The sequence below is a fragment of the Melanerpes formicivorus genome, unplaced genomic scaffold (assembly GCF_026170545.1).
Source record: "Melanerpes formicivorus ecotype bairdi unplaced genomic scaffold, bMelFor1.0.p_v2 SCAF_9, whole genome shotgun sequence".
NCBI classification, from domain to species: Eukaryota; Metazoa; Chordata; class Aves; order Piciformes; family Picidae; genus Melanerpes; species Melanerpes formicivorus.
This window is the reverse complement of record NW_027142361.1, coordinates 13440340-13458345: the sequence shown is the minus strand read 5'-3', so window position 1 is coordinate 13458345 and position 18006 is coordinate 13440340. Positions and strand designations below refer to the sequence as shown.

Here is an 18006-nt window from a genome sequence, read left to right as displayed (position 1 = left end):
TGACAAAGAAGGACAGTGGTCTTTTGGGGTGTATTAAGAAGAGTGTGGCCAACAGGTCAAGAGAGAGTCTCCTCCCCCTCTACTCTGCTCAAGTGAGGCCGCATCTGGAGTCCTGGATCCAGGTCTGGGCACATCAGTTCAAGAGAGACAGGGAACTATTGGAGAGAGTCCAGCAGAGGCTAAAAAGATGCTGAAGGGACTGAGGCTTCTTTCTTGATGAGGAGAAGCTGAGAGACCTGGGGCTGGGTAGTCTGGAGAAGAGCAGACCGAGAGGAGATCTTCTCAGTGCTCATCAATAGCTAAAGGGTTGGGAGCAATTTGATGCACCAGACTCTTTTCAGTGGTGCCAGCAACAGGACAAGGGCCAAATGGCACAAACTGGAACCCAGGGGTTCTACCTGAACATGAGGAAAATCTTTCCTGTGAGGGTGCCACAGCCCTGGAAGAGACTGCCCAGGGAGGTTGTGGAGTCATCTTCTCTGGAGAGATTCCAAATCCTCCTGGGCAACCTGCTGTGGGTGATGGTTCTTTAGCAGTGGGGTTAGACCAGATGATCCCCAGCAGTCCCTTCCAACCCCCAGCATGATGGAATTCTGTCATTTATTTTATCCATAGCTTTATAAAAGGTATCCTCTATTGCATTTTGCAGGTGAATTCACCCCAGAAATGCAGCTAAGAATACGTCAAGAAATAGAAAAGGAAAAGAAGGTTGAGCTGTGGAAGGAACATTTTTTTGAGAGCTATTATGGTCAGAGGTAAGGAAATCACCTGCCTTTTTTACCCTTGCATTGCCTGCCCAGATGCATTGCCACATTGATAGCTTTGCTGTCCATAAAGAAGCATTAATGTTTCTTTAGTCCTGAAACCTGAAAAACCTGCTCCAGAACTGAGCGATCTAGGTCAGAAGTGATTGTTTGCTGTCATTTCTAATGCTAATTAGAATTCATTTCTAATCAAGGCTTAGATTACACATTAGGGAAAAATTCTTCACCATATGAGGGTAGTGAGACACTAGAACAGGTTACCCAGAGAAGTGGTGAACTTTGGAAGAGTTCAGAGATAAGCTGGATGGGGCCTTGAGCAGCATGGTCTAGTAGGAGGTGTCCCTGCCCATGGCAGGGGGTTGGAACTTGGTGGTCTTTAAGATCTCTTCCAACCCAAAGCATTCTATGATTTTGTGATTCCTTAACTCTTGTAGTACTGTTTTCCTTAGCTGAGGGTGTCCTTTAGACTTTTTATCTCAGTTTCTCCCACTCCTTGCCAATATACTTTGAGATGCTATCCTCGCATGGCTCTTCTAGTGTCAGGATCCTGGTGATCCACAGGTGGTGGTTGAGCCTACTCTGCAGCAAGAGGACACAGTCTCAAGCTGTGCCAGGGGAGGTTTAGACTGGATGTTAGGAAGAAATTCTTCATAAAGAGAGTGATTGCCCATTGGAATGTGCTGCCTGGGGAGGTGGTGAAGTTGCCATCATTGGGGGTGTTTAGGAGGAGACTTGATGGGGTGCTTGGTGCCATGGTTTACTTGATTCGATTCTATTCTAGTCTAGCTGCTAGGTAAAATCTTTGTATTTCTCCACATCTTCAGTCAGAGATGTGTTCAGTTAAACACCTCAGTCTGCAAGCCTGTGCTTCTTTTTCCTTCAAGACTTTCCCATCATTTTGGAGATGGATTTAAGAAGTTCTTCAGTACGAGGGTGGGGAGACTCTGTGATTCTATGAAATTCACTTTATAAGGATTGGAGCATCCCTTTCTCCAAATGTCACCATATGTGCTCCAGACAGAGGCACACAGTGTGGGAGATGTTCATGTGCTGCAGAGATAGGTCTGTGATGACCAATGAAGTGAATATTTACTCTTGGCCAAATTATTCTGGTTTGCAGCCTGGAAAATTGTTAGTTCTCTGAGTAGAGGGACTAGATCTCACCTGTGTTCCTCAAGTTTTGTTTAGGTGGTTTAAAATTTGCTATTAAGTTCTGTTCCATGTGGAAGCATCAAGAGCTCAGAGAGTCACAGCATGTTAGGGGTTGGAAAAGGACTTTGAAAGATCATCTAGTCTAACTCCTCTGCCAAAGTAGGATTACCTAGAGTAGGTCATACAGGAATGCATCCAGGTGGGTTTTGAATATCTCCAGAGAAGGAGACTCCACAACCTTTCTGGGCAGCCTGTTCCAGGGCTCTGTCATCCTCACAGTGAATGAGTTTTTCCTTATGTTTACATGGAAACAGGTTTTCAAAGACAGCAGCATAGATTTAGTTCTGAGACACATTTATTTACAGTGTGCTCTGCTGAGAGTCCTCTCCCTGTTTTCAAACTGGTAATATGCATTTTGCAAGAATGTTTTACAAAATACTCTGTTTTTATTGATAGTTCTGGACTAAGTCTCGAAGAGTCTAAGAGACTGATGGCAAACAGCAGCCCTGCCGAACCAGAGACTGAAAATTTAGTATCTGAACAGCCAAAACGCACAGCGGCCTCTCTGGCCTCCCTCAAAGAGGAGGTAATGTCTCCCTCAGAGTCTAAAGCACATGCAGTCCACGAAGCACCAACCATGAAAAGAGAGGAACAAAGAGAAGATGTGCAGCCAAAACCAGCCAAACCTGCAGAGGCCTCGGTTTCTCCAGTGAAACCCAGTGACCATTCACTCCCTACAAAAGAGAAGGTCCAAGGAGAACCCGTTCAAGAGGAACCAGAAACTGCTGCTGGTCAGAAGCCTGAGGAAGAGAGAAAGCACACTGCCTCCAAGGAGGTGCTCGTGAAAGGGACTGTCAGTACCTCAGTCCTGACCCCAAGTAAACCAAAGAGCCTTGAAGCAGGGGAAGTTGTAGCAAACATGAAGAGTCCAGTGAAGACTCCAGAAACACCTGAAAAGAAGGCCCCTGTAAATGAAGAGATGGAGGTCAGCATTGAAGCCCATAAGAGGAAGCTGGAGAGTCATGAGGAAGCTCTCACCACTCCTGAGAAGAAGCCACGCATGGTGGAGAGCTGCCAGCACCACCAGGCGTTTCGCACTCAGCTACAGTCCTTTCCTGCCACGGGGACCCCAGTGCCACGAGTACCCCCACTCAAGGTAAGGAGAAACAAGGCCAGATATGTGGAGTGGCCCCAGATGGCTCATTTCAGCTGGTGGCTCCCAGAGAAACCCTTTGTTGGTCCTGGTTGTGTTTGCAGATTGTTGCCTGCCTGTTGCAGCAATGTAGATATGAAGGCTGGTTGCTACTCACCATGGCTTGGGTTAGGCGTCTCTCATACACACGTGTCTGTTAAAAGATGTCTTGGGCAGAAGCTTGGACAGTTGTGCAGAAGCCCAAGACTGCCCATAACAGGGAACACTGAGTTCATGGTGGAAGCCAGGGACAGCTGTAGAGGAACTGTGAGACTATAACAAAGTAGATTGCAGCCCAGAAGTGCAGAGAACTTTGCAGGTGTGGAGGTATCCCCAGCAGTACAGTAACAGGTCAGGAAAGAACATTGTTGCAGTTTCCTCCATTACGTCAAGCCCAGAAATTAAATTATTCACCATCTAGAGCTAATGCAGTTCTCATTTCTACCAGCTGGATGCAGCATAGTACAGACTGGGTGGCAGGGAAAGGCTGTTGTAGGGAATATCTGAACTTCAAAAGCCTTTTAGCTGCTGAGTCTTGAGAACCTGCATAGGAAAAGAAGCAGGCAAACAGTTGCCACTAGGATAGGGCAGATGGAAACAAAGAGGAAATACTCCAAATTTTGGTCTGGGCGATAGACCACACACCTACTACCAAACCACCAGGAAATACCCCATGAGTGAGCAATAAGCACACTCAGTTTGGGCATTTGATAGTCTTTGAGGAAACAGTTACAAAGGCTGGAAGAATGATGGACCATAAGTGCTGAGGTCCAGAATAACCTTACAGATTTTTCTGAGTGAGCTTGATAGGCTTTGAGTTGTGATGTATGACGTTCTCTTGCCTGCAGCTGTGAGGGATGAGCTTCCAGGTGAGTCACTAGGATTGAAATGTACTTAAAACAGGTCTGCCTGACACCGAAAGATCACACAGGGCCTTTATTACTGGCCTCAGGTGAGGGAGATGAGGGATTTATCCAAGACACTTCTCCAACACTACAACTATTTCTCTAAGGCCCCAGCTGTAGACCCTAAAGTTCTTAAATACATGGGTTGAATGTTTCCTGTATCTCAGTTGTGCTTTTCTCTTCCTCTGTTTCAGATTCCCATCTCCAGAATCTCCCCAATGCCATTTCCTGCGGGCCAGGTCTCTCCCAGGGTACGTTTCCCACTCTCACTTACCAGTCCAGGAAGAACAGGGGCCAGAACTCTGGCAGACATCAAGGCAAAAGCCCAGCAAGCCAAGGCTCAGAGGGCAGCAGCCGCTGCTGCCGCTGCTGCCGCTGCCGCCGCTGCCTCCAATGGGGGAGCTGTCCCAGGGCCTGGACCAGGAGGTGGTGGGGCCCCACCAGGAGGTGGAGGAGATAAGAGTAACACAGCATCAGGTGGAACCAACACAACTGGAACTGGAGGAAATGCACTGGAACTGGCAGGAACTGGAAGCGGGGGAAGTTCAAGGTTTCTTTCCCATTGTCCAGGGACCCACAGCCAGGTGGAGAACCAGGCCACAGAGCAGGCACCACCTCACAATCCTTCTAGAGCACAACTACAGCAGACTTCCACACTGCAGTCCAGAACTCCGGCCAGCAATACAGGCACCAGCCCCTCCTCATCTGCGGCACCGGCATTAGAGAAAACCAGCAGATTAAAGCGGAGCCCTCTGAGCATGTTTGTCAGTCAGACTTCAGGCTCCAAGTATGCTGGTAGCAAAGAGAAACAAGAGAAAGTACCTCCTGCTCTGGCCGGGCCTGGCCAGGCCCGTGGGGCACCAGCTGTCAGGGATGGAACGGTCTGTGTCACGGTATCCACAGCGGATCCCAGCACAAGCCTAATTAAGGTAACACCTACAGCCTTAGGAGGGACCATATTAGATGTTTCTAAAATCAAATCTCCTTCCCCTCCAATGTCTTTGCTAACATCCGTGAGCTCAGAAGGCCAGGCTGGAGGTGTGGTCCCATCTGCTGCATCCATCCCACCCTCTCACACTTCATCAGCAATGCCTAGCCTTAAAACTCATCCAAGTTCAAGTGCAGCCCTCCCAAAACCAAGCTCCAGTATTCCTGCTAACAACCCTTTGGTCACCCAGCTTCTTCAAGGCAAGAACGTCCCTCTGGAGCAAATCCTGCCGAAGCCTCTCACCAAAGCAGCAATGAAAACTGTCCCGTTAGCTCCTCATGAAGAAAAAGGGGCAGCAGCAGCAGCATCCAGTGCTACAAGTGTAGCAGGGAACAGCACTGGAGCTGAGGGTGGGGAAAGACAACCCAGTTTACCCACACCACAGCTGGGGAAAATCTTTTGCCAGAACTGGCCTCTGCCTCACGTTCAAAGGACCTTCCCACTCCCCTTGGGAAAGGAGCCCAGTCTTGAGCAGCAGCAGTGCCATGAGGCACTCAGCAAGACAACCCAAGAGCAGATTCTTCAGACTCTTATCAAGAGGGTCCAGAGGCAGAATTTGTTGCCAGTCCTTCAGCCTTCACAGCTGAATCTCACTCACTCAGGCTTCCAGGTAGAAAACAGCTCCAACAGCCAGAGATTTATGTTGGGTTTCATGGGCAGAAGGACATCCAAGCCTGCTATGTCTGGTCATTATCTGCTCAACATTTCCACCTATGGTCGTGGTTCAGAGAGTTTGAGGAGAGGCTTCTCCTTGAACCCTGAAAGCCGCTTGTGCCTGAGCAGTCCTGCTGATGCCCTGAAACCGGAGTGTGGGGAATGTGAGGAGGTAGCTGGCCATGGCAGCAGCAGTGAGGAAGGAGATGCAGATGATAAGAGCACTGGTGATGAACAGGAACATATCAGTGTAAAAGAGGAGCCCCAGGCTTTGCAGGCTGCTGGTCAGTGTGAAAAAGAGCAGGTATCTCATAGCATGACTTCTCCAGATTACAGCACCCTTGCTAAGAAGGGTGTAAAGACGGAAGCAGCCGTGTTGCAGCAAGCAGCAGCAGCCAGCAAGGAGAATGTTCAGGCCTTTGATGGGACTACACTAGCACAAGATTTTATTCAGGCTGCCCAAGAGCAGGTGGCACATGCAATGAGGGGAAAAATGCATGGCAGTCCGGAGCTTTTCAGTCCTCCTGTACTGTCCTCAGACTCTGGGCAGCAGCAGCCTCCACGGCTCTCTCCTTCACACCCTCCAAAGCTGTCTGGAAACACTGCCCCACAGCTCATTGGGCCCGGTTATAGTGGTACAATAAATGTCTCCACTTCCCCGGATGTGAATCAAGGGTCTCTTATGACTGGGCTGTCTGAGTGCAATCAGTTGTCCAGTAGCATGGGGAACGTCATGTCTTTTTCTGTGACTGTTACCACCATTCCCACCACCCAGGCTATGAACTCTGGCAACCACAGTCAACCCATCCCTGTTCAAGCCTTCGCTGAAGACAGCAGCATGGAGGATTCCCCTTCCAAATGTTACTGCAGGTTGAAAGCCATGATCATGTGCAAGGGCTGCGGTGCCTTCTGCCATGATGATTGCATTGGCCCCTCTAAGCTCTGTGTCTCCTGCCTCGTCGTGCGGTAACCAGGACGGGAAGTGGGGAAGAGGACGGCTTGATGTTGGGTTTGCTTTAGGAATTACATTGGGAAGAAACAGGAAATTTACTGCCTTGCACAAGAGACACGTTACAGAATCAGGAATACAGAGTAGAGTTCTTCTTTCATTACAGAAAGAGCACCTTCTTGTACAGTGAGTCTAAACTCAGCTCAACTACGTGAATTGTGACAAGAGTTTGCACTTAAGGAATTATGTAAATATGTCACATTATTTTGTTTAAAAATATTTTTTCAATCTTCTAGGAGGTAGTGTTTGACTTGTACTGCAGTTTCATTAACCCTTTCCTGCTCTTCAGCACATTTGCTGAGCTCTGCTCTAGATGGAGGGGAACAAACCCCTGGCAAAACCTTAGCCTGGTGGTGGTCTTCTCTGGGCAAAGAGAAGAATTGGGTAATCAAGCAACTAAACATTTGTACTGACTGATAACGAGCACCAGAGTGGAAAGCCCTGACTGGGTTGCTGCCTGGCTCAGAATTTTAGCTCCAATTGTTTAGAACTAGGAGGCCATTGCACCAGCCTTTCAAGCAGTTGCCTTTGCCTTGTGATCAGGGCATTTCAAGAAGGAATTTTGGGTTGTGAAGTATGGGCTGGTGGTTTTAATTTGCATGTCCCTCTTTGTCAGGGAGGCAGCTGCAGTGACCTTGTTTGAGTGCCTTGATTTGTTCCTGGTAAATACTGAAAATTGCAGCTGTGCTAACCATAGGATTCAGGAATCTAAATCACTAAAGCAACTCAGTAACCTTGATTATCAGTAATCCCAGGAACCATTTAAAGCAGAGGTCACAAATATGTGCTGAACCACATTTCATTTCTGGACTGTCAGAAATCTGCTTTCTTAGGCATTTTGAGCGAGCTGGAAGGTGTCATCCCCGATCACCATCCACTGTCACAGCACATGATGAGAGCGAAACGCACTCAGTGTCACCCTCAGTCCTGCTGTTTTCTTAACTGTGCTCATTCCAGCCCCTGCATCAGTCAGACCTCTCTGAGCTCTGTAGAGTTTATATTTAGCTAAGCATAGGGAAAGGAATGCAGGTGTCTTGTTGGGCCTTGCCATCAGCCTGCCATGGACGTCTCTTTGTGTTTTAAAATACCAAATCAGGCTTGACTCAGCTTGGGTTTTGCCCGGTTGAGAGCTGGGAAAGACTGGAAGGGGGTGCATGGGACTTGTGTGTGGTGGTGGGACACAGCTAGTGCTGCTCATCCTCCCTTTGGGTGTTCAGGAATGCATTCACTTGGGTTAATGGAAGCAGCTGCAAAGGGGTCCTCTGCTCTCACAGGGAGGAACCGAGGTGTCAGGCTGGTGAATGACGCACAGGCTGAGCTGCGCTTCCATGTCTCACAACACGTCTGCATCGCATCCACCGTCTGTCTGTTGTTACTGAAACAAAGAACATCAGAGTCACCAGTCACCTCCAGTCCCATGTTGCTGTTGGGGGCGGGTGGGGGCCATACTGCATTGTGGTCAGGGAACAGTTCTATGTATCTTTTTGATGGAAAAGCACTGAATTCACTTTTAATCCAAAAGCCTTTTTAAGATGAAGCAATATTAACAGAACAGGTGGGACAGCTGTTTGGTGATCTAGGGGTCCTCAGCCTATCTCTTCTCCCTTTGACTGCTACTGCTTTCCCTTGCCCTCTCCCTCGCCCCAGAACCTGGCATGCTGCTGGCAGAGTTCAGGAAGCATTCCCTGTGAAGCAGTGTGTTTTACTAAGGGGCAGGTGGTGATTTATTTGGTAACCATAAAGAAAAGAGTCACAGACTTCATCACATCATAACAGAAACGTTTTCTTCTCTGCCCAGCAGAGCATGGTGTCCTCCAGAGCAGGATTTGTGGGTGTGAGTTAACCAGAGATGCAGCTTGGTCTCCATTTGCTCATCTTCACTGGTGAGCTGTGACTTCTGCTTTCTGACAGTGTGTTAGAAATAACACCCTCCCCCCCTTTTTTTATTAAATCTAAACCTGAAATCTCCAATCCTGCTCAAAAATTCCTTCTAGTTTTTCCATTGTAATGGGTTGGGGCAAACCCCCTCCCCACCATGCGCAGAAATAACGACTAAGACAAACAGATTGCAAAAGTGATGGAAAGCTTAAATAGAAAACAGTGAGTGCATGCAGAAAGCTACAAACACAGTGACAAGAAGAACCCCAAAACAGACCCAGAGAGATCCCATCCCCACCTGAGGGTGCACCCAAAACCCCCAGGGCTCCTCCTTCCCCCCCCCCCCCCACTGCTAGGCTAGTCTCAGCTGGCCAGATCTGAGACTGCCCATCCCCCCGTGGCCTTGGGCCTAACCAGGCCCATGGCCGGGAGATCATCTCCCCCAGTTACCGGCTGATGGAGGAGGAAGAAAAGAGGAGGTGCTAGACTCCACACTGCACCTTATAGTGGTGCAAAGAATTGTGGTAGGAAATACTACATAATTTCCTGTGTCCACCCCTCTGGGCTGGACTTCTGGACACAGGAAGTAAACATTGCAGGGGGCACCCAGCTCAAACTGCAACATCCATCATGCTGCACACATTGGTGGGAGAAACCTGTGGATGTGGAGAAACACATCCTGGTCTGTCTACCTTCCCTCTGCCACCTGCGTGTGTGAAGGGCAGACCACCAAACATGGGCTGGCTTCTCCCATTGCATCCCCAGGTGCTATAATAGGGATAATCTCGTTCCCTAGGTTGACTTATCCATCAGCACTGATTTGGACAGCAGCCTATCGCTGCCTGCCTCTATCTCCAGTGCTCTTTGAGGAATTTCTGCCATTTTTTTTACATCCTAGGCTGTGGTGGTGTGAAATGGTTTCAAGCTGTGTGCCCTGGGGAGCCCAGCACTGAGAGCAGCGTCTGTCCACTTCTGATTAAATTAAGTTTTGTCTAGATATGCCAGAAGTGACACCAGTGCAATCCTCAGACACTCTCAGTCCTCCCTAAGGCAGGTCTCCCAGTATAATCCAATTTACAGATTATTGCTAGTTACAAAACAAACTGAAAAAGTCATTAACTGCCCCAAATAAGAGCAGAGAGGCTTTGCTGGCATAATTGGATTGGTTCTGTTCATACCTTTACTTTCATCACTGTACTTTTCTAGGTTGACAAGAGTGCTTAAGAGGGGGAAGATGATGAGGGAGCAGCAGGCTGTGATCTTGGTCCCTGTAGGCTTTTCAACCCACTGAAGCTTCCCCTTGGACAGGCTGCTCTTGGCATCTTTTAGAACAGTCCCCAACCCTGGCTGTGGCCCTAGCTGGTTCCTCCTTTTGAATCTTACAGCTCTGTAGTGCATGGGTTTGGATTTCTGTGCCACAGGCACCTCTTGAGCGTCTGCTTTGGCAGGGCAAGAAGCTTCTGCTCTATGCATGGTCCTGCAGGAACACACCTGCTGGGCCATCGCTGTCCCAGGCTGGGATGTGTAGTGACCATGAAGACCTTGGTGTCTCCAGGCATATTGTGGACAGTGTAGGCATCTTACATCACAATTTGGAAGTTTACAACTCTGTTCAGTGCCTTAGTTGTATTTTAACAGCTCAGCACTTTTATTGGGCTACTTTTCTTCTATTTCTTTTTTAAGAAAATAAATTCTTTTAACTGCATGTCTTTGATTTTAACAGAAGCTCTGAGCTATGAAGTACAGCTTGATGGAACAGCCTCCAGAGGTTTGCAAGAGGGAATGAATTACTTAGGAAATCATTAGAAATGACAGAGCTCAGTGTGATAATGTCTCTGAAGTTCAGGTGAAGTAAAACCTTGAAAGCTTTGCATGTTTTACAGTGCTGGTTATGGCACAGAGGACTTTAGAAGGGGGAAATTCTGCAGTCTGCATAGAAAGTGGCATCAGCCTGCTGCTGCCCTGCTGCTGAGGCTCCTTCCAGCAGTTTCCACTCTTCCCATCATGCCACCTTCCTGCTGTTCCTTCCAACCAAGTGGTAAAACCTCCTTCACACTGGTTTTAAGAGTAAGAGGGATGCTGTGGCATAGTGTTAGACTTTGTTTTGCTGGGTAGTAAATTCACAGCACTATAGTAAATGCTGTTACAAAAAAAACAACACAAAACCTGAGAGACGGTGTTTTCATAGCTAAACATCAAACTATGTTTATAGGAGTAAGAACAACTTGAGTAAGGAAAGATACACAGCTTTAAATTTTTCCCTTCAGGCCACATCCAGGTCCTGCAGTGAGAACAAGGTATTCTGTCTGATCAACAGAATTCAACCTTCCAGTACAAAACCTCCCAGTTTTGTGTTGCAGAAGAGCAGTGAACACAGCTCTGAGTGAGTGCAGCATTTGAGGCAGGTTGGTAGTGTGTTTTTTATTGTCCCTTCTTAAATCAAAAGGAAAGACCAAAATACTCAGCAGTTAGCACTGGTCAGCGGAGTTGTGGCTTTGTAATGGTGGTAAGAAATAGATGATGGGGCAGCAAGTTCCTGGTCAAACTGTTAGCAGGCAGGGGGTATCCTCAGGTTGTTACTTTTGATGGGTGAAATTCATGCTGCTACAGCCACAACTATCCTGGGGCTGGGTCCTACCTGGCATGAAAGCAGTGGTGGGTTGGGAGCAGGAATTGGGCTTCTCTCTTTCAGGGAGGCTCAATGTGATGGTCATTTGAACTACTCAAGTGTGGCAGGCCACCAGAAGGGTGAGGAGCACCAGCCCTGCCCAGGCATCCTCCCATCTTCTTTGGAGATGGTCAGTCTTCCCCGTGGCAGTGGTGTGAGATGCTTGTGGTAGGGCTGGAGCAGAACTCACCACTGCTCTGGTGGCAGACTCTACTTGGAGCACCACAGCTTAGAGAAATAAAACAGGCTGGGCTGTTTTCCATTGAAAGGTCAGCAGCCCCTTCACCTCACCAGAGGTGCTCGAAGCCCTGAACAAACTCTGGTTTCACATGGGAGTTTTGCTTAGGCTCAGCTGTTTGGAAGCCACCTCTGGCTGTGCTTTATGGTTTCAGGGGTTGGTGGAGGAGGGTGCTGGGCTCTCCCCAGCCAGGGCTGACTGGGCTGGCAATGGTTGAACATCCAGAATCCCACATCTGAGCATGTGGGTGGCAGCAGCAGTGGGAGGGAAAGGATAGCTTGTGCATAATCCAATTAGCATGGATTAATTGCTGTGTGGGGTTGGAGAAGACTATTCCCAGGACACTGCTGTTGTGTTGAGGAGCACCCTCAGCCCATCTGCTGGTTGTGGGGTTAACTTGGTGAGTGAGGAGGGTCCCTTCCAGATGTCAGGTCCAGCATAGTCTCACTGGGGGAACAGCTCCCACATCTGCTAAGATGATGATATCCAGGATTTTCTTTGTTAGGTTGTTTGGGGTTTTTTTAATGCTATACATTTGATATAACTGAAGATCAATTTTAAGAGCTTACAGTAATATATTTTAAGTAATATATATTTTAGTATCTGTAAAAAAAAAAAAAGGAGAAAAAAAAAGAATTGCTAAAGGATGATTTATGAAGTAGATAAACAGGGTATGGGGGTATGCAGTGTCTTGGCAAGGCTGAGAATTGTTTTACTAGCAGGAGAACTTTTGCTTTGTTTTCCCTGGATGCAATAAAAATGGGAGTTCTCGCAAAGAAGAAATCTGATGCTGTTGGCCATGTCTGTCCCTTGTTTTTGACAATGGGCCTGTGACACCTTTTAGAAGATACTAAACTTTTGTCTGTCTTTTGCCGTCGTAAAAGGGACTTAAGTAGTAGAGTGTCTGTACAGCAAACTCTAGCTGGCACCGTTTTCAGATGTATTTTTTACACAGATAATATAGAGGAGTCATATTTTACATAAGGATTTTCAATATTGGCAATATGTGTATGTATATTCTGTATGTACTTCATATAGGCTTTGTTTTACACTTTTGATGTATTAAAAAGGGTTTGAGCTGGTTGGGTTTGAGCATGTGTGAAAACAAAAGGAAGAAAAGACAAGAGGGAGAGAAGGACTCAAAGCGCTGCGCCGCTGCAGGGGTGCAGAGGTTCAGGAGCAAATGGAGTTGGGAAGAGCTTCTGGAGCAGTTTTAGGTAGGACATCCAGAGTGTTTCTCAGTCCTGTGTCCTGTGTGTGTTTCTGTTAATGGTCATTCATTTTGCCTTATAACCCACCCAGAATAACCTATGGTGAGATGGTGAAGTTGAGGTGGATCTTTTATACAAGCAATGCTGCCTTTAGAGCCAAAGATATGATGGACTGGTTCAGAAGCTACTCAACCAAAACAAAATTGGGAGCTACTCTGTTTTGCTGTGCCACTGAAATGTTACTAAATGGCTTCATTTCTTCCATGAGCACCTGATGGGGAATTCAAATGATACACCAAAAGTCCAGTGATTGGAAGGAAACATGCTCAGAGCAGATGCAGGTTTTGCTTTGTAGGAATTTTGCTGAGAATCTTGCTGCAGAGGACAATCCATCTCTGCAGCTATTAGAATTCTCATCAGAAAGGGGCTCCTGGAGATGCTTCTCTTGAGCAGCAACTACCTAATACACACACAGATTGCAGAGGGCAGCTGCAGCGCTGGTCAGACAGCACAGGGGTGCAGATTGTGGGGTTGCAGGATGATGCTGATAGAGAGCGCTGTGCCTCCTGGTGGTATTTATCAGAGCAAGCAGCACATGCTGCTCATTTGTGAAAGACTGGGAGATCTGCAGCCCCCTGAGACAACACAAAATCTCTGCTGAGAATCAGGTGGCAACGGCTCTGCAGCACAGGAGAGACAGTGCACTCACCTCTCCTTTTCCGTGGTGCCCATTTTGGCTTAGATGAGTCTCAAGTGACATTTACACCGTTCCACTTAGTCCAGCCAGCAGTTGCAGGAATCTTGTGTAGGAATTGGAGATGTTTGCAGCAATTATCTGTTGCTGGGACCTGGGTGGGCATGGAGGTGGGGAAAGAAATTATGTGGGGGAAAAGAAAGAGGCATTAACAAGTTCTTAAAAGTACAAATCTGAAAGGTGAAAAGGCAGCTGACAGTTTTATACTGCTTCAGTTATTAGTGGACTCGCTTGAAAAAACAAACCATGGCACCCAAAGTTTTGTCCAAACTTGCTGTCAGCACACTGAGGGGGGCTTTCACTCCATGAAGAGTTGCACTATGAGGAAGCCCTGCTGTTCTGGTGTGGATATAGAGTCTATATGGGGGGGGGGGGGCTGCGCATGTGCACACTCAGCCATGTGTCAGTTGGCTGTACAGAGCAAGACCGGCTCCATCTCAGCCTCCTGGTGACCTTACACCTTGCAAAGTCACCACAGACCTAGGATGGAATTACAGCTTTTCTGTTTGTTTTCTTATTTAAGATAGGTGGGTAGACAAAGTATATGGTAGCAATGTGTTTTGACTGCACTTTTAAACAGACATTCCTTATTCCCCTGGTACTGCTGCATCTCCCTTCTTCTCCCAGTTTAACATTTTTTGTCTCTCTTGTACCTTTCAGTTCAGACTTCTCAGATGCTACATTATATAGGAAAAGCTGGGCCAAGACATTAATTTTTTGGACCCTTCCAGATCCTCATGGCCCAGTTCCAGGGAATGTGACCCAAAACGGACAGCGCAGGTGTAGAAGTGAATGCGGTGTAGCTGCTGCAGCTTTCCACAGGGCTGTTTCCCAGCTGATAGGATTCATGTGCAGATGCTCTCAGCTGGTAGCTGAGGTGGGACAAGCTTTACCTTGAGCCTCAGGGATGGGGATTTCAGGAACGAGGATTTTACCGGGTGTCTAGAGGTATACCAAGGATAGACCCACAAGCAGCCAGCTGGACATATAGCACCTTGCACTGCCAAGAATCATCTGTGCGCTTGCAAGCCCATATCCTACCAAAGTCTGTTGGCAAAGTCAAATTTAGTAAGAAATATAGTGAGGTTTGGGTGAGGGGGGAAGGCAATTTTAAGTCAGTAGGTGTTCAAAAGCAGCACAGGCCGGTTCCAGCGAAGGAAGGTGTGCTCTGCAGCTATGCATCCTGGCAAAGGTGGTTTGGCAGCGTCTCACTCATTTGGCTGTATAAGACTCCACCTTAGCTTCTCACCAGCATTGAGAGGGATCTGAGGAGTGCTAAAACCAGCCTGTTTCTAACCTGTCACTTGGAGATCTGCGTGCCCTTAGGAGATAGCACTTTGACAAGTAAAGCCTGCCCTGTGGCTGAGGTCTTCTTGCCAATTCCGTTCCTCTTCCTCCCACTTACTTTTTTTCCCCCCGTCATGTAAAACTACCTGCTTTATAAATGAATGTAAAATACAGTAGTTCTTCAGCACATGGACAAATGTGTATTTTATCTTCATGTTTCATTTTACGTTAAATAAAAAAAACATATGATTTTATGGTCGTTAGTTCTGCTAATGTTGATTTTTTTTTTTTCAGCCATCAAACTTTTGGCTTTCAAGGACCCTTACAAACAACAGGGAACCAGGTTTTTCTGGCTTTATAAGCTGTGGGCACCTGTAATGGTTTTGTTTGTTTGCTTGCTTGACACATTTCAAGGGGAAAATTTGGTTTCATACTGTGGTGGTTTAGGCTGGGTGCTGGCCCGGATGCCACTGCACAGAACACACCTGGGAGGTCCTTACGGGTGGGCCCAGCCCAGGGGGGTGGTCACAGGCAGGTATTCCATTTCCCATAATGCCCTGCTCCCCTATAAAATGTCCATGCGGGGTCTTCACTTCCTCTTTTGTCCCCAGCTGCAGCCCAGGTAAAATGGCGTGAGCCGCCTCCCTTGGGCCTGCTCAGGCCCAAGGCTGGGTTGGGGGGGGGAGGAAAGAGCCCTGGGGGGGATTGGGTGTACCCCCAGGTGGGGATGGTATGTCCTTGGGTATGTTCTGGGATCTCTCTCTTTGTCACGGTGCTTGTGGTTCTCTGTAAAGCTTTCATTGGTGTTTGTTTTTTAATTGTTTTTCTATTTAAACTTTCCATCACTTTTGCAATCCCTTTGTCTGAGTCGTTGTTTCTGCCCTGTGGTGGGGAGGGGGTTTGCCCCAACCCATTACACATACAAAGCCTTAATAAACATCCTGCAGTCCCCTCAGGCCTCACTACTTGGGGTCCTGAAACAATTTAGGAGCATTGGGGCTGTTTATCCTGGAAAAGAGCAGGCAGAAAGGATCTTCTCAGTGCTGATCAACAGTGAATGAGTGGGGAGCAAGAGGCTGGGGCCAGACTCTGTTCAGTGGTGCTCAGTGACAGGATGAGGGGCAATGGGCACAACCTGGAACCCAGGAGGTTCCATCTGAACATGAGGAAAAAATTCTTTCCTGTGAAGATACTGGAGCCCTGGACCAGGCTGCCCTGAGAGTTTGTGGAATATCCTTCTCTGCAGAGATTCCAAACCCACCTGGACATTGCAATCCTGGGCAGTTTGGTGTGAGTGACCCTGTTTTAGCAGTGAGGTTGGACTAGATGATCTCTGTAGGTCCCTTCCAACCCCCACCATGCTGGGATTCTGTGAAATCAGCTGGGGTGCTTTGGAGCATGACAGTTGTTGCTCTAGTCCTTGTACCTCCTGTCTCTCTGGCACACACTGTTGATGCTCTCAGCTAATTTTTTTTTTTTTTTTTACATCAACACACTCTGCATGAGGGAAGTCCTCTCTCCCCACACTTTTGCTGCTCTTTTTCTTTAGCTGAAAAAATATTCTGTGTGCTGTTGCTGTGGTTCCTCCTCTACCCACTCCCCTACCTCCGCCCCAGCATCGCTTGGAGAAGCTGTGACCTAGAATGGAGTAATGCTGGGCAAATGGATGTTGGCATCTTGTTGGCATCTTGGAGGCATCTGTACTGCAAGACCATGATAGAATGGGAAGAATTCTATGCAAACCATGTCCATCAATCTCCCTTCCCAGGCAGTGACTTTGGTTTGGGCCACAGCCCAGGCTTGGTTTCCCTTTTGTCAAGGAAAGGCTTGAAGCCAAGGGGCTGAGCATGCATTGACTATATTGTCCTATTTACACTGAGCAACCCACAGCAGCTCAGAAGGGAACAGCCTGTTCTGCCTCCATCAGGAGCTGGTGCCCACTTTGGAGGACTGAGGGAGCCAGCTGCTGTCACTGTGAGGCCACCCCAGCTATCTTATAAAGGTCGTGGTGATCAGGGGATGTTCCTGAAGACTAGGCAGAAGCAAAAGTTGTTTCTATGGTTAAGAAGAGCAAGGCTGCTCCAGCCTCACCTCAGTCCCTGGGAAAGTGATGTAGCAAGTAAGCCTAGAAACCATTTATAAACATATGAAGGGCAAAGTGATTGGTTGTAGTTGGTGAAGACAAAACCATGCCTGACCACTATTACATTATAGCCTTCTGCAGTGAAGTGACTGACATGCTGGCCATGTGTGATGGGGGAAGAGCAGAGGATATTTATCTGGGCTTCAGCACAGCTTTTCAAACTCCCCCACAACACAGAGCAACTGGTGAAGTGCAAAGTAGGTAAGAGGACAGCGGACTGAACACTTAGCTGGCTATGATCAGTAGCACAAAGTCCAGTTGGAGGCCTGTCACTAGTGGTGGTCCCTGAGACTTGGAACTAGGTCCAGATGTTTAACATCTTTATTAACCACTGTGGTGGGTAGACCCTGACTAGATGCCCACTGAAACTGCTCTATCACTGCCCAACTCAGCTGGACAGGAGAGAAAGTACAACAAAAGGCTTCTCAGTGAAGATGAGGACAGGGATATCATTGTCATGTGCAAAGCAGACAAGACTTGGGGAAATCAGTTAATTGCAAATTCATTCAAAGTAGTGTAACGAACTCTTAAAACACCTCCCCACCCCTTTCTTCTTCCTGGGTGCAGCTTTATTCCCAGTTGTCTCTTCCTCCTTCCCCCCTCAGTAGTGCCGGAGTTAGAGAATGGGGGTTATGGTCAGTTCTGTACTCAGTCTCTGCCACTCCTTCTTCTTCAGGAGGACTCTTCACACTCTTCCCCTGCTCCAGTGTGGAGTCCCTTCCACCAGTCTTCTTTGAAGTTCTCCAGCACAGGGTCCTTCCCATGCAAGACATTTCTTCATTAAGTGCTCTAGCATATGTCCCCTCCACAGGGATTTGCCAGCAAAGCTGCTCCAGCATGAGCTTCTCTCTACATGGGGCCACAGGTCTTGTAAGAAGCCTGGTCCATCATGGCCTTCCCAAGGGGTCACAGCCTCCTTTGGGCATCCATCTGCTGTGTTAAAACAGTGTGTGGACCTGGTGCTTAGAGTCATGGTTTAGTGTTGACCCTTCAGTGCTGGGTTGAAGGTTGGACTGGATGATCTTTGAGGTCTCTTCCAACCAGATGTATTCTGTGATTCTGGTGTAGGGTCTTCTCTAGGCTGCAGGTGAATATCTGCTCACCCATGAACCTCTGTGGGTGCTAGGTGGATATCTGCTCCACCATGGACCTCGAGGCAGAGT

The 18006-nt window shown here is 47.8% G+C and overlaps 1 protein-coding gene across 2 annotated transcripts in view; it reads left to right on the top strand.

The window, feature by feature from the left end:
• Nucleotides 1-14954, top strand: part of ASXL2 (ASXL transcriptional regulator 2) — a 154898-nt gene extending 139944 nt beyond the window's left edge. For both annotated transcript variants that reach the window (XM_068143067.1, XM_068143068.1), the window contains 3 exons: nucleotides 650-755; nucleotides 2373-3072; nucleotides 4208-14954. In XM_068143067.1, coding sequence (XP_067999168.1) covers nucleotides 650-755; nucleotides 2373-3072; nucleotides 4208-6625 — 3224 coding nt within the window. In that variant the 3' untranslated portion in view covers nucleotides 6626-14954. The remainder of the gene's footprint in view (nucleotides 1-649; nucleotides 756-2372; nucleotides 3073-4207) is intronic.
• The last annotated feature ends 3052 nt before the right edge of the window (nucleotides 14955-18006 follow it).